Consider the following 24,915-nt stretch of genomic DNA (forward strand, 5'->3'; position numbering starts at 1 on the left):
TTCGCATGATTGAACCAGTAGATTCTGAGTAAAGAGATGGTGAACCTACTACTTGTACATATACAGACAATCAAGCGGGCAACAACGTCGAATGTAGGTGTTCGCGAAGATCGATTCTGGCAGGAGGTGATCAGCAAATGTGCGGTTGCAGACACCACGAGTGACCCGTGGGCAGCAGCGGCGCAGAACCTGGGCCCTCAATGCTTCTTCAAGTACTCCTCCTTGGTGATGTGCGCCTTCACACGCGGCTTCTTGCGAGGACGAGCTTCGGTACCGGCACCTACAGTCTGCAGTTCTGCTGCTGGTGCGACCAACTTACGCTTGCGTGAACCCTCTGGCGCAGTCTTGGTCTTCATAAGTTCCTTCTGCTCCACATCCACCGGTTGCCCACGAATCCCCATATGCCTCGAAGCCGCAGCGACTCTGTGTTTGCTCTGTCCCTGCGCGTCCTTCATGTACTCTTCAAATTGAGGAAAGGTCATCTTGTCGAAATTTGGCTTCACCTGTCCCATCTTGTTCAGCTCGTAGTACCGGGCCCACTTCTTCTTGACCCAGTCCTCCTGGGGCCTCTTCTGTGGCCTCTCCTGTGGCTTCCGTCCCCGGTTCTCCTGGGCTGCCTTCGTCCAGTTCGACAGTTTCCTTCTCCTTCTCCAGTCTAGGCGGGCGCTTGAATGACCTGGGGAAGCTAGGAACTGGCCCACCAGCTTCAATCTCTTTGATGAGGTCTCCTACCAGGTATGGCATGGTTGAGGGTTCGGAACGTAGCTGGTTGAATGTTGTGCTGGGTGTTAGATGAAGTGTATTCTGCAGCCAAATGAGCCGAAAGATACTTATGCAAAGGGGCCTATCATGGCTCCCTGTCATTTCTGCGTGCACGCAAGTGAAAGCTAGCATTCACTACCATACCCAAGGCTCTTTCAAGGACACGAACGCAAAAAGTGAACGACATGGCTACTGCAACAACATCCACTGTGAATGCATGTTGACAATTCAATCGCTCTGAAGGCAGAGCAAGCAAGCCAGGAGACATCATGAAGACATCCATGGATAAACGAGCTCAGAATGATCGCAAACATGTGCCGTGTAGTTGACTGGTCAAGCGTATCGACGATGTGAGCAAAGTGAAAGGAAGAGGCATGGAGGGTGGTGTGGAGTGACGTCGATCAGACCCTGGTTCCAGCTTGAGGCCAGATTCGCGTTGGCGCTTACCCCACAATGAACAGCTCCCCACCGCCATCGTGGCGCTGCTCGTACTGTACAGTCCCTTTGAGCTCTCAAACGTACAATTCTACACCAAACACCCCAATTGCCCAATATGAAGCTCACAACCATCCTTGCCCTTGCCGCGACTGCGCTCGCCGGAGAGACCATCAACAACGAGGTACCTACCTCCCCACCTCCGCCATGCTCGAGCTTGTACCTGCATACGTGTGGTAGCTAACAATACCACAGCACCTCAAGACCGAAGTCGTAACCGCAGTCGACTGCAAGCGCCCCACCGTCGCCGGCGACAAGATCCACGTCCACTGTACGCCTCCCCTTTGCCTCTTCCCCCGTGAAGCCCACCACCTCCGCCCTTCCATCCTCCACCCTCGAGTCCAACCCACACCCTCTCCAAGACACACACTAACACTCCCCCAGACCGCGGCACCCTCGAATCCGACGGCTCCGAGTTCGACGCCTCCTACAACCGCGGGCAGCCTCTGAGCTTCAAGGTCGGCAGCAACCAGGTGATCAAGGGCTGGGACCAGGGTCTGCTAGACATGTGCCCTGGCGAGAAGAGGAAGTTGACTATTCAGCCTGAGTGGGCATACGGCAGCAGGGGCGCCGGGCCGATCCCTGCGAACAGTGTGTTGATCTTTGAGACAGAGCTGGTCAGCATTGATGGTGTGAGCAAGGATGAGTTGTAGGGCCATAAGATGCTATATATAATAGCAGAGGGAGAGGGAAAAAAGATGGACAAGCACCATTTAAGTAGTAGAACGAACAGACAATCAGAAGGTCCGCAATCCCTCCAGGATGAATTTACATGTCATTACATTGTGATCACTCTATCAATCTCGCAAGTCGATATCCACCTCAAACACATTTCTCAGTGACATGGAAAAAATACTGATTTCGATACGGGTATACACGAACTGAAAACTCCACCCCCAACTCCACACAATCCTAATAATACATATCTTTCTTCAACCCAATCAGTCCCTCACTAAACCCATCCCTCTCCATAGCCTGCAGCTCCTTCAAATGCTTCTTCCTCTCCTCACTCCCCACACCGCCCGCCAGCCTATCCGCCGGTAACGCCTTAAGGCTGAGATCCGCATTCGCATTCGCCTGAGGCGCAACAGTCCCCGAAATCCCCACGCCGACGCCGCACTTGAAGGACATGTACTCCGGCAGGCCAGACGAGACGCCAGGGAAGCGCAAGGTGCGGACGGACTCGGTGCAGTCGAAGTTTTTGTACAGCGTGCAATAGCCGCCGGGGTCGGGACCTATTGATTCCGCGGTCGCGATGCGACAGTTTGTTGTTGGGAGGGACCAGCCGCAGCCCCCGGAGAAGTTCTCGCCGGCGCAGGTGTAGACAGCTCCGGGGAGGCCGCGGCGCTGGAGATTAGGGAGCGCATGGCTGGGTGCGAACATGGTGTGGAATAGAACGGAGATGTAGAGTGCGATTGCATTGGTGATGGTGATGGTGAACATGGTGGTTTTGGCAGCGATTAGATATTACGGTACGTGATTGTCGTAGAGTCGTGTCTTTGAGAAAGAAAGCTCCAGATGGTCTTGAAAAGGTATACGTTCGACCCTATACGGGTGCCAGATCTGTGGCTGTGGATCCGTGGATGGTTCCTTTGTACAGGGTGAGCGCTATTTCGGGAGTGACAAACCCCGGGTAAACATCATATGTTTGGGGCCAAGCGACCATCACACGCACCTCTAAAGTGACTGTGTTTTTCGAGGACAAAGATCTGTGTTGCTGTCTTTGTCTCGCCGTGGTAGCATCTGCGGTAGTGTGTATTGCAGGCGACCAGCTCCATTGTGAAGACGGCGCCGCAGACGCTCAGTGGCGGCGCGGCATGAGAAATGAAGAATGAAAAATGAAGACTGATGAAATTTGGGGTCGGGATGAGGGCGCGAAAAGTGGCAGAGGATTGAGATACGAGGGGAATCATATGGGTGATGTTGTTGCGGGCCGATGCGGGTGTTGCAAGGCTATGGTGATGTGTGAAACATGGGTCATGAAATGATGCGACCGATAGAGTCGCAGTCACCAATCCAAATCTGCGACACCCCACGACTTTGATTGCTGGGGTGGCGCAAAACTGCGATTGCCCAGCTGCTGTCATATATTCGTCGCCGCCAAGCTGTCGTTGTGATTAAAGCTGCCCACCCACGCCTGACAGGTATGACAGGGAAGCATCGATTATGATCGTCAGGTACGCGTCCGTGAGACCAGCCCGAATATCAGTGCTGTAAGTGCAGGCGGTCACAAACCCTGTCACTCTGCTATCAATGGTGGTTGCGAGTTCATAAAGTAGAAATGCGCGTGCATTCTACAAGGACCTAATCACTTGCTTCTTTGTGAGTTGAGTCCGTAGGCGCATACATGCCCGCATCTGTGACCTATCAGGTATGCAGCTCGATGACGGACGGACAATTGCTGATTTCGGTGACTGCTCTCCGTGTATGGTCAACATTTTGCGCATTCGTTGCGTGGTTTGAGGGTACAGTGCTGTCGCAGCGAACAGCCATCATCGACAGATATGGTTGAGAGTATGACTGTCATGCTGTGTTCGATAACAGCGTTCGTAGCGTCTTTATGAGTAAGATTATAGAGATCTGAGAGCGTAGCTAATGTCGTGATGAGCTTCTGAAGCTCGTTAGTCTTCTCGTTTCCCCTTCATGGCCCTGCTGAGATGTAAATCCATCAAAGTCAGCCAGGCTTCTGGAACGCTTCGAGGTCTGGTGATCCACTCAAATGGTTCTGTAGAGGCATTGCGAACCGTGTTGTTGCAGGTTCCGCATCTTCAAAACCCCAAGGCGTTTTGCGCTAACCACCCAAGGCGGTGGAGACAAGCCTGATACATGGCAGCTGATCAAACATGTTCATCGTCTTTCCATTGGTATGCTCAGCTCTGGTGTTCGTAAGTGGTAATGCATAGGCGTCGTACAACGGTTCAGATGGTGAGAGCCATCTGCAGTGCTGCAACGCGCGCACACGAGACCAATCTGTCTGTGTAGCTAGAGGCTGTGTACAAGGGAATGAGCTTCGAATTGAGTCTCTTCAGAATTGCATCTGGCTTTGTGCGAATGATGGTTCGTAACTGAGCTCGTAAATTGTGAGCTTATGGTGGATCGTTCGGGCTTGACAAGGTTGATGAGAGAACAGAGTCATGTAAGTAAAGACACTCTATCGTGGCACATTCTAGGTGTTCAGAGAGATGTCGGTCACTTTCGAGCATGGTCTTGGTGCTGCGTCTAAAATCGATTGCAGCTGGTGGATGGTGGAAAGGATAGAAGAACCATTTGAGGAATGCAGGAACGGCCCTAAGAGGCCCGTGCCACAAATGCAAGCGCATCATCCGCTTATCAACGGAAAGAACGAATAAAAGTACTCCACGGTCCCTCCCGCATTAGCAAGATGCCCTCATGCTCGTAGCACGGAGTCGCCTTGTTTACCGGCATACTGCCTCAGTTACTCGAAGACACTATAGCGCACCTAGCATGGAGAAGCGCGACTATGCAGTAAGTATATCTGTCCAAGGTGGAAGATTATAGCTGATTGTCTGCAGGCCGCAGTCGCTGCGCTGAATATGCTGCAGTCCAACTTTGCAATTGTCGATGCTATTCGCAAGTCTGGCCGCGGCATGAATAAGGCGGCCATACCAGAAATGATCGAATGGTGTAGCAAGATTGGGTACAAGGTGTGCGGCTCCCAGTATCATCCAGTCTGACTGTCAACTAAGATTGAATTTAGCCCTCAGATTTCGACAAGCTGAAGCCTGTACATATTGCTGGAACCAAAGGCAAAGGCTCCACAAGCGCATTCATCTCCTCCATTTTGTTGCAATACACATCCACAAGTGACGCACAGTCACAACCCTCGAAGATCGGCCTATACACTTCCCCGCATCTACGATTCGTTCGCGAGCGCATACAAATCAACAATGAACCGATATCTGAGGAGAAGTTTGCGAAATACTTCTTCGAAGTGTGGGACAAGTTGGAAGCTGCAGCAAAGGCAGAGAATGCACCTGCTGATGTACCAACAAAGCCTGTCTACTTTAGATACCTGACGCTCATGGCACTGCATGCATACCTTCAGGAGGGTGTTGATTCTGCGGTCATAGAGTGCGGTATTGGTGGCGAGTACGACAGCACCAACATTTTGACGAATCCAACAGTCACAGCGGTGACCAGCTTGGGTATTGATCACACCGCTATGCTCGGATCTACACTTCCCGAAATAGCGTGGCACAAGGCAGGAATCTTCAAGCAGGGGAGCATTGCATTTACAGCACCGCAGGAAGAGGAGGCTATCACTGTCCTGCAGAAGCGAGCTGCGGAGAAGGGTACCGATTTGCACATAATCGATCTCCATCCATCGTTGGCCAATGGTCGCATCAAGCTTGGACTGTCAGCAGATTTTCAGAAGACCAACGCTTCTGTAGCAATCGCCGCCGCCGCAGCACATTTACGCGCCTTAGGCCACACATCAATCCCGGATCCTACGAAAACAGCGTATATCGACCTTCCTCCACAGTTCGTCAAGGGACTTGAGCAGGTTCGCTGGTCAGGACGCTGTGAGACTAGGCGCGAAAAGAACGTAGCTTGGCACATTGATGGCGCTCACACGCTAGAAAGCATCGAGGTCACGGGACGCTGGTTCGCTGAGCAGATTGCGTCTGCAACTGCGACTGCTGCATCACAGTCCAAGGTGCCTAGAGTTCTGATCTTCAACCAGCAGACTCGAGACGCAGGCGCTCTTGCCAAAGCACTTTACACAGCCTTGCAGAGCGGCATCACATCCGGATCAACATCACCCTTCACACATGTCATCTTCACAACCAATCAGACCTCTAAAGAAGGCTACAGACCTGATTTAGTGTCCATAAACACCGACAAACAGGAAGTGGACGCTCTTGCTGTGCAGACAGCGTTAGCAAAGACCTGGTCAAAGATTGACAGTACTGCAGAAGTGCGTGTACTGCGAACTATTGAGGAATCTGTCAGCGCAGCGCGAGAGGTAGCATGCAATTGGGCGAATGGCACAGACGCAGAAGTGATGGTCTTGGTGACGGGCAGCCTCCACCTGGTCGGTGGTGCCCTTGAGGTCCTAGAATCTGGGAAGGCGAATTGATAGTGATACCCACAGAGTAACAATTCAAATGCGCTTCAACATGCGCTAGACTTCCACGCAGACAAAAACTACTCAATTGAGAGTTGTAGCCTTACTCATTGTGCGGCCGTTAGCGCCAAGCCATGGAGTTCGTCAACGTGACTTTTGAGCAACAAACTTCAATCAGCACAACACCGCGTCAGAATACGCGCAGATATCTAGAAAGCGTTGCCGGCTTCCATGCCGATCCCCGTAGCTCTTGCACCTTGATGTGCTCGATGCAGAAGCTATTTATCTTGGGTCCCGGGAGAAGCCGGCAGAGGTCAAGGCTGGGTTTGCACGCACGAAGACAGGAAGTTGCTCACGAGCACAACCACACAGGATGCTGCACGATAACGCGGCTTAGCGCTATCCCCGCGGACAGAAGAGGCACTATGGGGTAAGAGCCACCATTCAAAGATTCTCACACCCATCCTCAGGTTCTCGCGTGACGCTCAGAGAATCGGAGTCGTCTTGGCACTCGGCACTGCATTCTCTTTGGGCAATCGTCACGGATGAGCCATAGCCGACCTCACTCCTAGGCCACTTACATGTTCACATATAGCTCCAAGCATCTCCTCTACCTTTCCACATCATTGCTTCCTTGAAATACCACCTACACACAATCTCAGGACCTTTCCCTACGCTGTCAATATGAACTGTCCCTCTCGAACCGATGATGACGTCCTCCTCAACCCAACCTGGAATCAGAACCCACCGTGCTTTGCAGCAGATCTTACGACATGCCAAGATCTAAATGGAATTGCGAATGCTAGGGAGCTAGGTGATGCGGATCGATTGCGCAGCGGCGCCCAAGGTCTCAGACACTGCGATGTGGACGAATATCAATTCCAAGAGAAGGAAAAACAATTGCTTGCGCTTGGGGAGGGTGTCAAGGGTCCTTCAAAAGGTGCCGTTGTGCCGTTCACGATGTGATGAAAACGGAAATGCTGACGTTGCCCCAGGACCTTGCACCCGCACAATCGCAATCGTGAGAGAAGAACACCGAGCTGGCGTCAGCACAGCTGATCGCAGGATGTCGCAGACGACGTTAAAGAGCTGGGGTCGCTGGATCCTCTCGGTGCTGTGTACTTCCATGTTTATATCTTACATGAGCAGAGATCGAGTCTCGAATGTTGCAGCTGCTAAGCCTGCAATTCAACCAACGAGCAGTAAGTCTCATCAATTCTATTCTTTATAATGCTGTTCGACTTACATTCATAGGTACCCCTGTGACCCACCACTACCTTAAGAGAGATGGTTGTGCCGTAGGAGGCGCGCAGCCTGACTACAACCTACCCTTCCATGTTGGAGGCCTCTTCATCATCCTTTTTGTCTCCTCAACCGCCTGCGCCTTCCCAATCCTGGTAATCAAGTTTCCTCGTCTGCGCATACCTGCCTCGTTTCTCTTCAGTGCAAAGCATTTTGGAACCGGCGTTTTGATTGCGACAGCGTTTGTGCATCTTTTACCTACAGCATTCTTGTCACTCAGCGACCCATGTCTATCCTCTTTCTGGACAGAAGACTATCAAGCGGCACCCGGTGCGATTATGTTGGCTAGCATCTTCTTTGTGACAATCATCGAGATGGTCTTCTCTCCGGGCCGGCATTGTTGTGGCGGCAACGAGGGAGTCAAAGGCGTTGCCCGTGACAACGTACAAGAAAAGGAAGACGAAGTGCGCACGGCGCCAGAGCTCCAGGCCCAAATGAAAAGGACCTATTCTGACGGCAGCATGCAAGACCAAGTTCGCTCAATGGGCAACCTGAGAGGCAGGGTTACCAGCATCAGCCGTACTCTCTCCCAATACCGTGCGGAGAACCAAAGACTCGACGCCATTGAATCTGCTGGAGAAGAAACTCAGGCTGAAGTCGGCAGGAAGAACAGTAATGAGAGTGCGATCGAAGACCCCGAAAGCAGTCAGCAGAGCTTCCAGATGACGCCCGGGCAAGTTCAAAAGAAGGCCGTGCTACAGTGCTTCCTCCTAGAAATGGGTATCCTGTTCCACAGCATCTTCATCGGCATGTCTCTTGCCGTGGCCATTGGTAACGACTTCGTTGTCTTACTTATCGCGATCATCTTTCACCGTACGTGCTCCCCTTACCAGATGTTCCCAACATGATCCTAACCTTCTTAGAAACATTCGAAGGCCTCGCCCTCGGCGTCCGCATCGCCGCCATCTCCTGGCCCGCCCGTTCTCCCCAACCGTGGCTCATGGCCATAGCATACGGCTGCACTACGCCCCTCGGCCAAGCAATCGGCATCGCAACGCACACCCTCTACAGCCCCGACTCCGAGATCGGACTCCTCGTTGTCGGTATTATGAATGCTATCTCTGCCGGGTTCCTTGTCTTCGCCTCGCTCGTAGAGCTCATGTCAGAAGACTTCTTGAGTGACGAGAGTTGGCAGGTGCTGAGGGGAAAAAAGAGGGTTGTGGCGTGCTTGTTGGTCTTCTTTGGAGCTTTCTTGATGAGCCTTGTTGGAGCTTGGGCTTGAACAGTCCCCGAAAAGCAATGAGCGAAGGGCAAGGAGTGAAGGACGGGTGGCGAAAGTGGAGACTAGACAAGGAAGTGAGGAAGGCAGGGAGTGGAAATGAGAGAAGACATGGAAGGAACGGAACAAAGTATGTGAGAGAAGCAAGGGAAGTTTGAAGGTAATTGACAACTAGCTGGTTTTCGTACATGCTGTCAAAATTATAATGTACTGTACCAGATCATTGACACTTCCAATTGCATAATTCTGGGGTCGAACACTGCAGGATCCTACTCACAGTGTGTCCTTCGGCTGTCGGCACTGTCCGAACACGAACACGAACACGACCACGTGATTGCGGATCTCGATGCGGGCATTTTTCGATCTTCTATTGGCTATCCCAGACAAGACAAGTAAAAGCAAACATAGCGAAAGGATGTTTCCGGCCTCCTTGCTTACCAGAATTTGTGCGGACCAGGGATACGTGTCACGATCGTATTTGAGATCGCGATTTCTAGTGCGACGGGGAAGCATTTCCGCTCTCCAGCCTGCACGTCACAGCAAAGAGAGAAAAAGCAAGCAGTTCGCAAAGGTATTGGGCAGCAACAACTTCAATTCGAATCCTTCGATGCTGACGTTGAGTAAGTGAAGCGAGCTCTGCAAAGCACGAGATCGATCCTACAGATCTCTGACAAGGGTTCCCTACCCAACATATTACCACATACGCTGGTTCCGCAGATGTACCCTCTCAGCGACCAGGAGACTGGGTCTTCCGGCTCAAAACCCCCGACAACTAGTAAACGCAAACGCCTTCGTAAGGGCAGTCCCGCAGGTGAGTGGATCGTGAGATGGTGCTCCACTATGCTCCGTCAGTTTTCCTCCGTCACTGTGGCACCTGGCATTCGCTGTTGGGCTAGTGAGGAGGTGATGAAGTGGAGGTGTGGGATAGTGTAGGTTGGGGTAGTTTCTGGGGGACCATGAAATATGTTAGGCATGTGGGGATTGGGTAGAAGTGGATCGCATTGCGTGCCATGTGTATTCTTGTGCTGATGACTTCCAGAATTGGATGGATTATGAAGAATTTGAAGCTTGCAAGATGCCAACATGAAGATTAAAAAATGGCTGTGTGCATATTGTGCACCCTCTGAGCGAGAAATCTGAAGGGTGATACGTCGTTTCCATTCGTCCGTAAAGCTACAGTGTAGTACCCATGTTGTTTTTGTATCCAAGGGTACCCAGCCTGTACAGTTGCTGTGCAGAATCTGCAATACGGTCTTGCGCAGCTGAGCTTCTGATCGCTAACGAGTTGCGCTGAGAGTTCCTGCGATTATATGCAACTAAGATCGATCGCTGTCACCGTTAAATCACTTGCATTCAGCTAGATCAAGACTAGACCTTGTGCTGATCCCTTTCCAATCCTTCGAGATCAGCGCTTCCAAGTCGAAGCAAGATCTTTACGCTCAAGTATGTTTGCTTTTTTTGGACCCCTTCTTTCGGAAGCATGCAACCGCTACTAGGAGGCTGTAAGCAGTGGAGAGCTGCAACCCCATGGAATGTGAGGCTGATGTGTAACGCTCAGAGTAGGATTACATACCTCTTTCGCATGTAGAGGCGGCAGGTATGTGCCTTGTAAGAGAAGCCGGAGCAGGGCGTGGGGATTACTTCGATGAAAGAAATGAGGTACACTGATGCATGTGTGGCGCTTGCTGTGTTTTTTTATACTAGTGTAGTTGCGTACTAGTATGATACGCCTCCTCGAATACCGTCCCCAGTGCATGACTACACGTTGTAGCGTGCGTACAACCTATGACAGAGTGATATTAACATTGCAAGGAGCATGCTTGGTCTGTGCGTGTTGGCATGTATTCCAAGCATTGTCAGGAGCAGCTCCGAGCAAGCGCGATTGCCAACGTTACGCTAGATGTGCAGTAGCGTGCAGCGGGTATGTGTTGGAATGTTTTCACAGTGCTCTCGGGACGGGTGTAGCCTCCTACCGATGTCATGGGATACGGTGTCGCAACAGCGGTGTGTGCGGGTAGACACCCGGTATGTGAGGCAAGCGCATGCTGTTTCTGTAAACGAGTCCATCGTAGTTCGATTGACGGATCGATCATAGGGCTGATGATGTAGATAAAGTGGATGTTGGCTACTACGTGCCAACATTAACACTGCTAGAGCTGAATGCCGCATAACATCTGAGGATATTTGAGTTTGGCGGGTACAGCAGCGCTGAGAACCTTTATTAAGGATTGTCCTGTGGTACAATGCTGTGAGACTCACCTGACGTTGCCCGAGCGTGCAGTGTTCGTGCTGTGCCCCTAATCTGCATACCGCTCAACTTCTCTGCCTTTGATATCCGCAACGACCCTTTCAGAAGTATCAGTTCGATGTGGTAGACCAGGTCAAAATCCTAAATCTTTGGCTTTGGGGCCGGTCGCGGGAGCAATACAGGCACGTTGAGCACGACACCACGCCATGGGTCGGACCAGCTGGTTCAACGATGGCTAAAGCGAAGTAGGAAAGGGTACTGAGCCCGAAGGGAAGCCCGAAAGAGCAGTGAGGTAAAATGTGATGCACTGAAGTGGTTTCTTGAATATCTAGGATTGAGTGGCATCGCTGATGGGCTATATAGTCAAAGCCAACAAAGTATCGATATATCGAGGCAGGAAAGAACGTCCAGTTCGAATGTGAGATATGTGACATGCGCTGCGCCCTTGCCCGTGCTAGACTTGCGAAGTTTCTATGCTCAGGACCAGTTGAGCAACTGAAGAGCTCCCGGGGGGTCTGACGAATTCTCTGAGACTAACCCTTTCGGTGCCCTTCGGTGTAGCTCTGGCGGTGGAGGCAACTGCGTGCACATCTGCCAGGGAGATTTATAATCTTAACGGCCGAGGAGTGTCGCTATAGAGGTGTAATGATTGGGTTGTGTCTGGGTTATGTGGTGAAGCCAGGGGCCATTGCGCATTCTTGACTTTGCAGAGACCAGGGACTGCGTGCATCAGAGTATTGACCTTTCGTATTCGACCTTGATCCTCCCGTCCACGGCATCCTTTTCAGCTGACTCTTCCTGATGTATGCATGGGTACTCGGTAAGTCGACCTTCCAGCATCTGGAACGTTTCTGCATACGCTTTGGATGGCACTGACTCAGGCTCAACAAACAAAGATGCTGCGTCGATGTGAATTGGTCCGATCGTCGATCGAGATTTGGCATCCTCTACGAAGAAGTCGTTGCTTTTGATCATCGAGTCCGTTTGGTGCGGTCCATCATTCGCAAATCGTTCAGCTAGGATCTTGCGGAGCACTCGTTCGACCTGCTCGTCACTAGGCTCACGCCAGGCCTGCCGTTCTTCCAGGCGCGAGACACGTTGGTGTAGAGCTTGGAAGGCACCCTCGGTCCTCTGCAAGAACTCGTAACTGAATATCATTAGAGCTGGTCAGACACTGGATTGCCTGAACTTACTACCATCCAGCAATCTTCTCGAAAGACTGGTTGATCTTCTGCAGTTGGAATGACCAGGACATTTTGAAGCGGTATGCCGAGTAAAGTTGCGGAAGATAGACCGGAGGTGTTCGGTGATTCGAGTTCTGGAAAGTTCCGTCCAAGATCTGAAGTTTGTAGCCGCAATAGAACTGAAGATGAAGATGAACGCTGAAATCTGGAGGCCTGAGCTGAGATCGATGTATAAGTCCGGAAGCGGACCATCATCCTCGTGCGGTACTTGTGTGGCACCAGCTTTCAGGACTTCATTTGTGCAGCTAAGTGGAATAAGCGTCTAGGGTACGCTCACAGGCGGTAGGGTCCGAGTTACTGGGAAGATGGCCAGATCAAAGTTGCCATGTAAAGGCACCAATCAGCATACTGCAGGGACTCAGTGATGGGTCTGACAAGGAGCAGCGCATCCAAATGCATCCGAATCCGCGAGGCCCGTTTGTGGCAAAGCGTCAATTTTCGTGGCTGCCAAACAATGTCCGCAAACTGAAGATCACAATACGCTCGGCAAGGGTGACGGGCGATGTGCATGCAGCCACAAGAAGAGCGTGCGAAGTTGAAAAATTCCAATCTGCAAAGTCAATCAGTAGCAAGAGCGAGAGCAATAACAGGTCCTTTCATGGCGCTGGTGTTGCGACGTTGCGTGACAGCAACCTTGTAAACCTCAGCCGCTGAGAGCTTGATGGATGCCATTTCTTGCTGGGCACCAGGTGATGACGAGCATCTGATCCAGAAAGACCCCGGCAGGAAGTAGCCGAGGAAAGGTGCTGCACGAAAGCGAACGAGCACAGATTAGGGCGGATTGGCTTCCGCATCCCCTGGCGACGTTAATTGCATATGAGATGAACCGATTCCGATGCGCCTAAAAACATGCGGATGAGTCAGCAATTCTAGGCAAAAAAATAGCTGGCAAGAGCCGGACGATAACAGCATGCTCCACCTCCATCTCTACGGACGCCTGCACTCCTTTGCTTTTGCAACAGCAACCCCCATTTCTGGCATTTTGCTCGAATGCTGTGATCTGTTGTGCGCGAGTCAGTGGCCATCTTTCATCGTCGATGGCCTAGGATCTGCACCGCCACAGCGGCTCTGATCGGTGAACTGACACGTCAAGTTTCTAGTCGACGAACACCTGTTCGGGCCTTACATGTAAATGCATACCACTCACCACTGATATCCAGAGAAACGTCAAACAACTGATGGTCATTCCCGGCTGCCGAGCCGGAGCGACTCATTCGTCAGAACAAATCAGAGAGATTCAGAGCAACTCTTGCAGGTCTGCAGCCTCGGTACCTGTCGCGCTAATTCAATTCACCGCTTGTATCAGGAGGACTTCACGCTATTGGTGAACGCTCTGCCTGCGGGACACTCCCTGCATACCCGCAAGGGCGTCCTGCCACGACGTTAGTCGAGTCGTCGTACGCATATACCGCTTCGTCTAGTCGTCGCAACTTCGGATCTTGTGGCGTCTCGATTGCAGTATCGCCTTCGTGTTACGCCACGTGTTGGTGAGCAAACGCGAGCCTTCTCGTGGTGGCCTACTATGCGATTGAAAGCTCATTGGCGGCCCGATCAGCCGCCCACTTCCATCTCTCTACCAAAGCGGGGAGTAACGCCAATCTAGCAAGGCCTTTGTCTATCTGTTGGCCGAAGATATGGTTCTGCCGTAAAGTGGTCTGATACTCGAACGGTTTTGAGACTCCATGTTTTCGTCCATGTCGCTGGCAATTGTGGGAGCAGCCGGCATACATCAATTCACGCTTACAACTATCCTAGCAGGGACCGTGCTGAATGGACATTGGACCCTTCCAAGTTCGCAAGTTACGCTAAACGAGCCACCAGATCGATCTAAAACGGGAGCCTATTGATGCCCCAACGACTAACATGCCGACGTCTTCCATTCGGTAAGTAAGCGGTACTTTCCGCCAGGCGCAAGTTACCAGGCAAAAACGCAGCTCAAAGCCAATTTCGGTACAGGACTCGCAGATCTGGGCTTATCAACAACTTCATCGCTTTGTGTTTCTCACAACGCCTAGAGTCGACACCGAACAAGTCTTTGAATCGAAAGTGGACGACTCAGGTTGCTTCACTTCTGAGGTACAGCTTCCCTAAGCTTGTTTCCAAGCAGCAAGAACACACTGCAATTTTCATCAGCGGGTATGGCGACCAGCGCAACTTGCAAGTGAGTTATCAGAGCTAGCACGTCAAGTCGTGGCACAAAAGCCTGCTGGCCGCTTCAACGATCTGTAATCGAACCAGATCTGTCACTGTGGTAGCACAAAGCCGACAAAGCAAGTCGAGGTTTTAGTGATTGGACCTTTCCATAGCTCTATCTCAGCTCTGCAGTTGTTACATTGCATTCCCGGCGGAGCAAGTTCACCCCACAACAGCGCCTATGGGCTCACTTCAACGACATGCAATTCCAGTATATCAGCAGGCAAGGAGCCCCATTGGATACCGACCCTGTATTCTCCAGCTGTTTCCGCAAGTAAGGCTAGCGCACGGAACTTGTACGCCTTCGGTTCCCTTCGAACAGACCCCTGTGCAGTTCCGTTCGCCATGCCACATCGATCGCCGATCCGTAACGGCCAGTCGGAAAGCAGGCAGCGGATACGCCTGTGGCCAATAGCCTTCTATACACGTTTCGCATGCAGCGGGTTCAATGTTGACAATTCAGGCCTTGTTTTTGACAAACATCGGGTGACACGTTCATTGCCGCGCGAGGCGAGCGGGAGTACGGTCAGCCCCAATGTGCAGTCGACCTATCCACGCCAATATTCGAACACTCTGTACTCTACCGGTGAAGCAATGATACAAGAAGTATCAGTGGGGCAGTTAAGTGTTGTTAATCGGTATGCTGAACTTACGATCACATCAGGAGCAATGTACACTGTTCAACACTGCAGTGTGTACAACCACCGCTTGCTGCTTGTCGAGGCAAGTATTGACTGCTCGCCGCCTGCCAAAATTGGAAACCAAATTCGCTATGATCTACAAAATCATACCCGCAATGGTATTGACATGGGCCGAGTTATGTCTTCGGGGCATTGCAAAAAGCGGTGTGTTGCTATAAGGCAAGAAATCAATACAAGACTGTACAACGACTGTCTTGCCTGGTGCTCCAATGCGGCTCGCTCACCGATCAAGAGTCAGCCGTGTTGCATTGTTAAGTCCACCAACCATTTGCACATGACAAACCTAGGCTCAGCACCGGTAAGCATAACATATCAGGGTCATGGCGAGTAAAAGGTGTTTATCCGCAGATTATGTGTGAAAGTATTCACAAGCAACCAAATGCAGGATCAAAGTATATACAACCAAGAAGTAAACGACTAAAGCAAGTCTCAGACAGGCTGCCAAGTGTGTCCCTCGGTCAAAGCCACGACACCACACAAGCCCCCAGACTCACTTAAACAACTCTATCGCATCGAGGATAATGTTCGGTGCAAGGAAGCCATCACCGGTGCTACCACTAACGCAAGTAATAGTGATAGTGTTCGTCCCGCTCGTCAGAGTACCAGACGGGATATCGAAGTTGTACACTTCGCCAAAGCCACGGTACGCACCACGTGTCAGACCTCTGGAGTCAATCTTGGTCGGCGCAGCAGGAGTAGTAGCAGTCCAGGAGTTCACGACAACACCGGGACGGCAGCTAGCGAACGCGAGGGTAGTCCCGATGCGAAGAGTCGAGCCGGTGGCGCCGGTGAACTTGATGGTGAGTTGGTTAGTGTCCTTGACGAGGGCCATTGGTATATTTCCAAGACTACTCGAGCCGACAGTGTAGGTCTGCGGTCCCCATGATTCCATGCGGGAGTCTGTGGGGTGCATGCGCAGCTGGTTGGCGGCGTTCCTGAAGCCCTTGGGGGTGCCGTCCCATTCGCCGATGCGCCAGACAGATGTCTTGGTCTCGGTATCAGCGGCGATATTGGCGGTGGTAGTTGAGCCGGCCTTGACAGTGACACTAGCAGCCTTGACCTTGAACTCACCCTGGTAGAGGACCTGAGTGTATGTTCCGGGCTTCATAGAAGGCGAAGTGAATATGCCGGCGCTGTCGGCGTATACCCAGTACTGCGCATCATCGTTGTACCAGTGCAGGACCTTCTGGAAGCTGGTCCCAACGCCAGTCGCAGTACCTGTGACCTTTCCACGGCCAGAGTCGGCAACGTAACCGGTGATGGAGAGATCCTTGAAGAAGGAGGTGTCGAGCGACGAGCCACCAGACGGGATACCGCTGCGGGTGAAGGCCATCGCGTACGGACCGTGGAGACCCATGCGGAACTTCTCGGTCTGGACGTGACCAGAGTTCATGTAAAAGTATAGGTTGGTAGAGTCGCCGGCGTTATTCGAGTTGATGTCGCGGAAGAAGGGACCGCCAGAGGAAGCCTCGTAGGACTGGGAGTTGAGCAGCATGCAGACGTGAACGTCCTCTCCACGGTACACGCATTGCTGACTGTATTAGCATTGATTATTGACAGGCTTAGAAACCGTACCCTGGAGTCATCGATGAAACGCTCGCTCGAGTAAAACTTCGATCGAGTTTGTCCATCGACGACGAACACATCCGAACCCTCGACAGTTGAGCTCGAGCCAGCAGTCGTCGACACAACACCGAAGGGGTACTCGGAAGGCAATGTCGTTGGGTTGAGACGAGCGATGAAGCGCAGCTCTCCGATGCTCGGCTCAGCAGTGGTGTAAGTGGCCATGTAGATGGTCGAATCCCCAGACTTGACGACATAGTAGTGGGTCAAAGTAGAGGTTGTGCAGGTGATCTTTGCAGTCGTGCCTGGTAGAATCCGTCAATAAGCATTCTGCAGAAGACGCTGCGAAGACGAACCAATGATTGTAGACGAGACTGTGGCTGATCCAAGACCAGAAGAGATGTGCGACCCCTTCGAAGCATACTGGAACTCCTCGCCGCGGTATTTGATCGACGTGATATCGCAGTTCGCGCCATCGACAGTAAAAACCAAAGCATTGCTCGAGCCAGCATCAACAACAAAGTTGCTACCAGACTTAGTGACACCAAAGGTGGCCAGCACCGAGGTTGAAAGGGAGGCCGCAGCCAGAAGAGCGGACTTGAGAAGCATAACGGTTGAGAAAAGGAAGAACGAAGCGAAGGTAGGAAGGCTAGTGGTCAGCCACAAGAAAGCTTGCTGAGACTGAAGACCAGACAGCGATGCACAAAAACACCGGTCGTCTTTCACAGCACTACATATACTGCTGCACGAACATTCACTGCCATGGAGTCAAGAAGCCTGTAGGATTTGCTCGGCGCCAATTATTCCACACTCCCCTAATTTCCACTACTGGGAAGCCTCCACCAGCCACATTCGCTCACCTACCCATATACTTATACGAGCTTCATCAAGACTACTTGGTCACGCGTAAGGCACCCAAGCCTTCGTAGCTCAAAGCTTACCACACGTTGACGATCGCCATTCGTCCGTTTCTGGTTCCCCGCATTCTTCGCGGTATACATTCCCCGAGGAGCAATATGGCATCTTGTTGACATGGGCGTAGTGTTTGCAACATTTTCCGTCAAGAACACGATAAATAAGGCTACACTAGTCGGAGTGAAACGCGAGGCTAAGTGGCGGAGAAAAAAGACCCTAGTTCCGCCCCACGGTATAAACACTATGGACGTCTTGGCGGTGCTGTTTCAGGTAAGAGTTGTGGCAGTTTGCTTCCGATGTTTGTGGGGCCGATTGCTACATTTCGAATGGAGTACAGAATTGTTTCAGGTTGAGTTGAAGTGGTGCCAGGAAATTCGAAAGTGCGATGACGGCCATATTAGGGAAAGACGTAAGCGCTTGCGAAGAAAGTGATGAGGAGTTGTATAGCTAGTTCAGCCTAGCTTCGACTGAAAGTGGGCGGAGCGACAGTGCGCCTGACAGCAGCTTCAAGCGATGCCGACTCTCTCCAGGCACCGCTGTAAAAGGAGACCTTCCGGATGCAGAATGAAGGGTGTTGTTTCGAAATCAAGTGAGGGCACCCTAACGGAAACCCTACCGATTCGCGACAGGATGCGAATGCGAATCTACTCAATCTTCACCACTTGGACAATCGTTTCTGTAAAGCGGGCTGGTCTCCACTTCTCGACACCACAGCGCCCACGGCCTAGACACTGTCGCTTGCATGGATTCCCAAGTATCGTGGGATTGCTTTTCAGTTAAGTACTTGAGATCACCTTCGCCCTTCGCTTTCCCGGATTTTATCTTGCCGCCTGCCTCAATATCGATTTTACCCTCCAAGGTGTGGCTGAAGTGCGCGTTGTGGATAGTCAATGCCGTGGTCTGCGCCTTGGCGGCCTCCTTAGTGTATATCGCTTGGTATACGGCTTCTTCAATCCCGTGGGCCAACGTAGTGAAGCCGTGAGACTGCAACAGGACAACTGCGTGGTCCGGTTCAAGGGAAGGTTCGGGTTTGGCACCCGGGAGAGCCGATCGGACCTTGGAGTATATGAATCCAGCCGAAGTCGCCGGCTTGAACGATGCTGCGAGCGAAGCGCCGAGAGCCGAGTCGCGGACAAGAAAGTCTGACCCAGAAGAGTTCCACACGGGAACATTCGTTCCTGTGATTGGCATGGTCAGCTATGTACCTACTGATCGCAACAGGCGCGCCTACCCAAGAAGCCAGCCATGTGCAACGTGTTTTTCAGAGGTACACCGCTGATGCAGTAGGGCAGTACGTCGCTTGCGTGACTGTGCACGACGCTGTTGATGTTGGGGAAGCGCTTGTATATCTCGCTGTGGATATGCCGCTCGATGTAGCCCGGCTTCGCGATCTTCTCGACAGCTCCAGCGGATTCAACGTGGTATTCGACCAGGTCGTCTGCCGAGCTCACCAAAGCTGGTGGCATGTTGCAAGGCATCCAGAAGGTTGCAGGGTCATCTGGTGAGCGGACCGAAATATGCCCGTACGCGTCGAGGACGTCATGGTGATGGAGGATGTGGGAAGCGGTGACGAGGCCCTGGAAGAGGTCCTCAAGGCCGACCTTTTCGCGTTTGGGGAAGTATCCAGCCGACATGGTGTATGTGAGGGGTAGCGAAAAAGCATGGCGGGCAGCATGTGGAAGTTGTATGGTGGTGGTCTCTTGCTTCGATGTATGATGACGTGCGCTCGTCGAGAGCGGGAGGAACGACTGGGGTCGATTGGTCGCAGATGCCTCGGATCTTCTACGGCGTCTGCGCGGCTACATGTTGGAACTCATCGACAGAACCCTACATCCTCAAACTACACTTGAATCCGGTTCGTTTGTCCGAAACCCAGCTTTTGGGATCTTGAATTCGCTAGCGATCCTCACAGCTTTCTATCGCTACAGACCTGCCATTGAAGATGCCATAGCATCGACACAGCTACAATCTTGCATGTTTCTCACACATCAATTCCACAGCTACTCATCAGCGCATGTCCAAGTCAAGCGAACGAGCTCGTCACATTATGAATGTGCAAACAAGTGTATGGGTTTTGAAATCTGTCATAGTTCGTTCTGCTCGTCATCTCCGCCCATTGCAGTCCTCTAAGAGCTCGAACAGCATCAGCTCAGTCGGCGAGTCATACGCTACGCCTGTGTCCATGAAAGTTGTGCACGCCCGCTTCTCCAGTATCGCGGTCTTCTTCATGACCAAAGTCCCCTGGCCCCTGTCCACCCAATCCACTCTTCCATTCTCACACCTCAGCAATTCCTTCTCCTCAGGTTTCGTTAGGACTGGCGTCAGTCGCGCAGACTTGCGCGGCAAAACCTTCGGACACGGCTCCTTCCAGACCTCCAGCGTCTGCCGCGCACACCCTAATACCGTAGCATCAGATGATAGCGACACGAAGCTGCCTAGCCCAAACCGCGGTGTAGACCTGACAGCAACACCCGCAACATGATGCTCCAGCCGCAGCCTAACCTGCACATCGCCCAACTTCCTCCTTACATCCTCATCCATCAGCCCTGTAAGCGTACGCACCATGGCCCTCGGTATCTGGCCCGCGCTCCGGCGGTTGTGCTTGCTCTTCAATACTCCATCCGGCGCATCCCACAAGATCTGGATATCGTACTTGGCTACCTTCCTCAACCAGGGGTGCTGCTTCGCCAACTTGTGAAGGTGTATCTCGATCTTCTTGTCCCAGTGCTCTTGCACGAACGTGTTGGCCCGCCCCTTGAATATAACGCCGACGCGGAGCGTAATAGCATGGTTGAGAAGCCATGTCTGGTACTCGTTGCCCTCGAGATAGGCGTAGCGCTGGAGCGCGAGGAGGGCGGTAGAACCAGAGTGAACGGGGCAGATTTGGATGAGTGTGTGTTTGCAGAAATAGGACTTGAGCTGGATTGGAAGGCCGGTGTTGGTCGGTGTTGATGACGGTGAGAGGTAGCTGTACACTGAGTTCCGGAGCTCGGGCGGGAAGAAAGGAAGGAGTGTGCGCATGGCTGTTGCCATCTTGAATCTTGGAGTACGTTTTGAGGATGCGTTTGCCGGAAACGAAATGTTTGCGATCAGGGAGCAAGCATTTGTTGGGTTGTGTTTGTCGTGCGGGTTCAGAATAAATGAGAGTGTTGATATTTTACGCGGCGATTAAAATTGCTGGTTCGCAGCACGGTTCACGAGCGAAACACACAGTGGAAAACCCAATGATGCAAGCTTTGCTTGCGTGTGTGAAAATGAAATCACGTGGTGACAATGCCTGTCGGTCTCGAGGATTGACGCTCAGATCAAAGCACCTCAAGATCAAAGCTTTCTTTTTGTTAGCCATGTCTGCAACACTATGTTGGCTCTCAGTACCTCTAAGTGCCCTTCGTTCTGCCAACCTGTGTAGGGAAGCAAACTTGGAGGTAATTTTTGAATTTTGTTGGTCGGCGCCGGCTCGGCACGAAGCTTTTTTTCTGGGGCGTCGGCGACGATGCGGATTAGGAAGGCATCTGGATTGTGAAGTTGCGAATGTGATGCGAAAGTTTTTTTTGCCGATTTTCTGCACATGCAGATTAGCATTTATGGGGATCCATTCCTTCGGAGGGCATTTGGATCGCCAGGGTCCGAAGATCACGACTGTCTTATCAGGAAGTTGCACAGCGTATGAACTGGCTTTTAAGAACTTTTCAAGCCATGTTTTGGCACAAGTTATGGTGGTTTGACTTTGAGTGTCCGCATGTTGCGAAATGTTGTGAGCAACCAGAGTTTCTCAGAGCGACATGGTGGACAGTCGTACGCCAGGTTGAGGACGGTATAGGCGGGGTATTGTTCAAGACATGTAGAATTTTGGCGTACGTTGTATACTTTGTAGAGTGTGTTGAAGCTCGAGCTTGCAGGTCCTGTTTGGTCTTGGAGTGAATTGACTTACTCGTTGATGACCTTACCATGGTTCGCTGCGCCTCAGCCACTCGGAGATCCGGTGTTGCTCCCCCACGCGATTTGAAGGGATATGCTGGAGACTCGTCTTCTTCGGAGCCACCGATCAGCTTCACGAAAGTTGAGGGCTACAGCTTCGGGGGGTTTCTTTTGATTTGAGTGTCGTCGCCGTTGTTGCGGATCATGGTAGGTAATGCCACGCTTCGCCGTGCGCTTGCTGTGTATCATTCAGCTCACCACTCGTCGGCACCCGCTTGTCTAGCAATTGTCACAAAGGGCATGAGTGACATTTTCGACTTTTCATCTTTTGGTTTTATAACTGTCGGACAGAGTGCGAAAGGCCAACGCTGGAAACTCGGATTCGATGAGGCAAACTGGAGCAGGCTCATGCACGCTAAATTCGTGAACGCCACCTACGTGCCCACTCATCCAAGCTGTGCATGTCGGTGGCCCATATCTCGACAACCTCAAATTCTGCACAGGACAATTACCGAAGGATGGGTTTCTGCACAAGAGCGCTCCACCCATTGATGTGGTCGCGTTGCCAATTTTTGGCACAAAAACTTGCTAGTAGAAGAAGGAGCCTAGGCAAAGAATGGCAAAGAGAGGCCAAAGGAGAAATCCTTTAAGTCGTTCCTACTCACATATTGCATGCTGATCACCGAACTTGTGACCGGAGGCATCAGACGTGAAGCTGGAGAGTCTGGTTATGGATAGCCATAAATGCGGAAACAGAAGGTTGCAGGACAACACGGTCTCGTGAGAGGGTCCTCCGCGGAGCACTCTATATTCGCGGAAATCTTTTGCGATCTGGACTTCGTGCGCCACAATCATGTGCGACCTGACGTAGGGGCTCGATGAATGCGAAGAATGAATCAAGGATTTTACGCCGTTAGCATCGACGTCAAGCGCTGCCCTGAGTGACTTTTTGACGTCCGTTTAAGGGTCCACGCCTTGCATGAAGATACCCCCACGACCGATGCTGCCGATGGCTCTTGCTGTTGGCATCCTTATGAGTTCTGGTGGGTTCAGTGCGTCCTTTCCGTGAACTGGTTCAATACAACATCCATACGATGACAAATCTGACCAATCACTCGACTAGCCGCTCACGATGCCATTTTCTCTGTGACGGTACCACATACAACCTGTCAGTACATAAGCAGACTTTAGATTCATATCTCCCAGGTACACTACATGACGCCTAGTTGGCTCGCAAATTCTCATCAGATGTACAGACCCTCAAAAGGACCTTTCGAGTCGGACTCAGAAAGATCTCGAAACTACTAGTTGAACGAGCCTCCTTTGTATATCTCATCGACGGCCGATTCTCCTGTTATTAGACGGCTTATGGGCGAAAACATGCTTCTCGAAGAAGAAACCCTCAGCTCTTGCCGGACGAGCGATTCACCCTCTCCGAACTTGCAGAAAGCAACAATGAAAATCGTCTACGTCGTCATCGACACCTGCTACGCGACCTTGGCCGACTTCGATCAGGGAAAGGGATCGACAAACATCGACTCAGTGCACACCACATCACAGGCTGCTAACGTTCGTGCCAAAAAGGTCATGTTCGCTCGTACCAATCCTGGCGACAAATGCGAAATAGATCAGGACAAAATCCTCGAGGAGATCAAGGACGGGCTCTACACTGGAATCGGCCTTGGCGGAAACAAAAACACTGGATGCTATGCGAAAAAGTGCGAGGTTGAGGCCAAGCCTATAGACATTGAGGACGATGGCAGCAGTGAGGAAGATCATGATGGTGTGGATTGGAACATGGGATGAACATACAAAGACTCTAAGTGAATCCATCGCGGGACCAGGACCACAGCGAAGGACCTTTCAGGCTGGACGGAAACGCAATAACAGGAAACGAGCAACATCGCATGCGGGAAGGGACAAGAATATATATGGTATTGACATGCTCAGTAAAGTCGAGGTCAGAGAACAGACTGAATATACCTAGGTATGGATACCACCACATAGATCCACGAATCTCCACCGCATCACCATCTCCAACGCTCGCAAAACAGGTATACAAGCGCCAAACAAAACCCAAGCAATGCCAATGCAGTTCAGCCCACAGGTAAGCATGTGAGAGTCACGACTCAGCACGCAAAAATACCATACCCAGCTTTGGAGATCTTCCAGTCGCTCAACATCCAGCCAGCGAGGCACTCACGTCTGCAATGGCAGAGTAGCCCCAGGCCCAATGGACGACGTTCGAGCCAACACATGCCATTGTTGACTCTTGTGCTGAAATGATTGTTCATCCCGTATGCCTCTAGTTCAAGTGGTTCATAGATTTACTGGGACGATACTTTCACAATGCTAGCTCGTGGCATAGACCTAATATGACAGGACTCTACCGCACATTTCACCACTACGTGAATCTATTAGGCATAAAGATATTAGAAGTAAACGCGTTGAAGATGATCCCGTAGGCGAGCATCACAAGATGTCCCTACACGCACGCAACATTTGTTGTTACTTACTGCCTCCTCTACCTGTTGTTCCTTTATCCATGCTCACTTTGGTCCTGTTCTCTCACCATCACCTACCTCATCCACGCACTCCCCCATCACTCTTTACCCTTGAGTCTGCTTTTATCCACAACTACAACAGAAAATTAGGAGCGAATACTGAACTGCCAATTAGAGGTTGCGCTTTCAGTGTTGTGGAGACCCACGTGCACCATACAACGGATTTTGAGTGCTTCCTTTGGGAGCAATGCGTCAGATCCTAACACTATATCCACGCCGCGTCGGCCCCCAAAGAAGGAGAGGAAAGAGCAGACTGTGCCTTACTTTCCCGGAAAACAACCATCACTAACAATATCACCACCTACACATCCTTATTCACACACCATACGCTAGCTATAGACAACATAGTGCCTCTACATATACAGCGAGGCGGTACACGCCTTGATCAGAAGTACTGTAGTCTTGCATTAAAATTCGTCTAGCAAAGCATACCAAAGGGCAAGATCACCAGACCCCCGCTCTTTGTGTAAAGCACTGATACTAAAACAAGTCTGACACCATATCTATGATCTATCGCACCTTAAAACTGTGTCCTGATCATGTGGCAAAGGTGTGCTGAGAGATGCTGGCGGCGTATCAAGACTTGACAACGTGCCATTATCTACACTACAGTCACAGGACAAAAGTCTGTTCGCGCAGTTGCGCACAGGCCACCATCTCAGCTTTGAGTGAACGTTCACAATGCTTTTTCTCAACAACCAT

The 24,915-nt window shown here is 51.5% G+C and overlaps 10 protein-coding genes across 10 annotated transcripts; 5 read left to right on the forward strand and 5 right to left on the reverse strand.

Annotated features, from left to right (window-relative positions):
- Positions 1–197: 197 nt before the first annotated feature.
- Positions 198–744, reverse strand: BU25DRAFT_453782 (uncharacterized protein; the record flags this gene model as incomplete). Its single annotated transcript, XM_033709822.1, has 2 exons — positions 198–613; positions 702–744. 2 exons carry the CDS (start codon positions 742–744, stop codon positions 198–200), a joined length of 459 nt encoding a protein of 152 aa, XP_033566762.1.
- Positions 745–1,237: 493 nt separating this feature from the next.
- On the forward strand, positions 1,238–2,013 carry BU25DRAFT_405898 (uncharacterized protein). Its single transcript, XM_033705155.1, has 3 exons — positions 1,238–1,381; positions 1,453–1,528; positions 1,642–2,013. The coding sequence occupies exons 1-3, from the start codon at positions 1,316–1,318 to the stop codon at positions 1,908–1,910; spliced, it is 411 nt and encodes a 136-aa protein (XP_033566763.1). The 5' UTR covers positions 1,238–1,315; the 3' UTR covers positions 1,911–2,013.
- Positions 2,014–2,169: 156 nt separating this feature from the next.
- On the reverse strand, positions 2,170–3,064 carry BU25DRAFT_444656 (uncharacterized protein; the record flags this gene model as incomplete). Its single annotated transcript, XM_033709399.1, has 2 exons — positions 2,933–3,064; positions 2,170–2,847 (listed from the first exon to the last, which is right to left on the reverse strand). The coding sequence occupies exon 2, from the start codon at positions 2,698–2,700 to the stop codon at positions 2,170–2,172; it is 531 nt and encodes a 176-aa protein (XP_033566764.1). The 5' UTR covers positions 2,701–2,847; positions 2,933–3,064.
- Positions 3,065–4,722: 1,658 nt separating this feature from the next.
- Positions 4,723–6,358, forward strand: BU25DRAFT_453785 (FolC bifunctional protein; the record flags this gene model as incomplete). The annotated part of the gene is made up of 3 exons (XM_033709823.1): positions 4,723–4,743; positions 4,791–4,922; positions 4,976–6,358. 3 exons carry the CDS (start codon positions 4,723–4,725, stop codon positions 6,356–6,358), a joined length of 1,536 nt encoding a protein of 511 aa, XP_033566765.1.
- A 672-nt stretch (positions 6,359–7,030) lies between these two features.
- BU25DRAFT_329937 (Zip-domain-containing protein) lies at positions 7,031–8,870 on the forward strand (the record flags this gene model as incomplete). Its single annotated transcript, XM_033702338.1, has 4 exons — positions 7,031–7,286; positions 7,342–7,474; positions 7,554–8,461; positions 8,512–8,870. The coding sequence occupies 4 exons, from the start codon at positions 7,031–7,033 to the stop codon at positions 8,868–8,870; spliced, it is 1,656 nt and encodes a 551-aa protein (XP_033566766.1).
- Positions 8,871–11,696: 2,826 nt separating this feature from the next.
- On the reverse strand, positions 11,697–12,511 carry BU25DRAFT_77785 (uncharacterized protein). Its single transcript, XM_033712107.1, has 2 exons — positions 12,309–12,511; positions 11,697–12,262 (listed from the first exon to the last, which is right to left on the reverse strand). Exons 1-2 carry the CDS (start codon positions 12,368–12,370, stop codon positions 11,845–11,847), a joined length of 480 nt encoding a protein of 159 aa, XP_033566767.1. The 5' UTR covers positions 12,371–12,511; the 3' UTR covers positions 11,697–11,844.
- A 2,249-nt stretch (positions 12,512–14,760) lies between these two features.
- Positions 14,761–15,666, forward strand: BU25DRAFT_77552 (uncharacterized protein). The gene has a single exon (XM_033712104.1). The coding sequence runs from the start codon at positions 14,898–14,900 to the stop codon at positions 15,582–15,584; it is 687 nt and encodes a 228-aa protein (XP_033566768.1). The 5' UTR covers positions 14,761–14,897; the 3' UTR covers positions 15,585–15,666.
- BU25DRAFT_77676 (polysaccharide lyase family 4 protein) lies at positions 15,664–17,636 on the reverse strand. The gene is made up of 3 exons (XM_033712106.1): positions 17,173–17,636; positions 16,829–17,121; positions 15,664–16,784 (listed from the first exon to the last, which is right to left on the reverse strand). The coding sequence occupies exons 1-3, from the start codon at positions 17,423–17,425 to the stop codon at positions 15,744–15,746; spliced, it is 1,587 nt and encodes a 528-aa protein (XP_033566769.1). The 5' UTR covers positions 17,426–17,636; the 3' UTR covers positions 15,664–15,743.
- A 743-nt stretch (positions 17,637–18,379) lies between these two features.
- Positions 18,380–20,764, reverse strand: BU25DRAFT_417202 (arad-like aldolase/epimerase; the record flags this gene model as incomplete). Its single annotated transcript, XM_033707786.1, has 3 exons — positions 18,380–18,909; positions 18,963–19,522; positions 19,899–20,764. 3 exons carry the CDS (start codon positions 20,762–20,764, stop codon positions 18,380–18,382), a joined length of 1,956 nt encoding a protein of 651 aa, XP_033566770.1.
- A 1,797-nt stretch (positions 20,765–22,561) lies between these two features.
- BU25DRAFT_77605 (uncharacterized protein) lies at positions 22,562–23,462 on the forward strand. The gene is made up of 3 exons (XM_033712105.1): positions 22,562–22,692; positions 22,773–22,855; positions 22,906–23,462. The coding sequence occupies exon 3, from the start codon at positions 23,018–23,020 to the stop codon at positions 23,453–23,455; it is 438 nt and encodes a 145-aa protein (XP_033566771.1). The 5' UTR covers positions 22,562–22,692; positions 22,773–22,855; positions 22,906–23,017; the 3' UTR covers positions 23,456–23,462.
- The last annotated feature ends 1,453 nt before the right edge of the window (positions 23,463–24,915 follow it).

Source organism: Macroventuria anomochaeta, assembly GCF_010093625.1.
Source record: "Macroventuria anomochaeta strain CBS 525.71 unplaced genomic scaffold BU25scaffold_2, whole genome shotgun sequence".
In the NCBI taxonomy this organism is placed as follows: Eukaryota; Fungi; Ascomycota; class Dothideomycetes; order Pleosporales; family Didymellaceae; genus Macroventuria; species Macroventuria anomochaeta.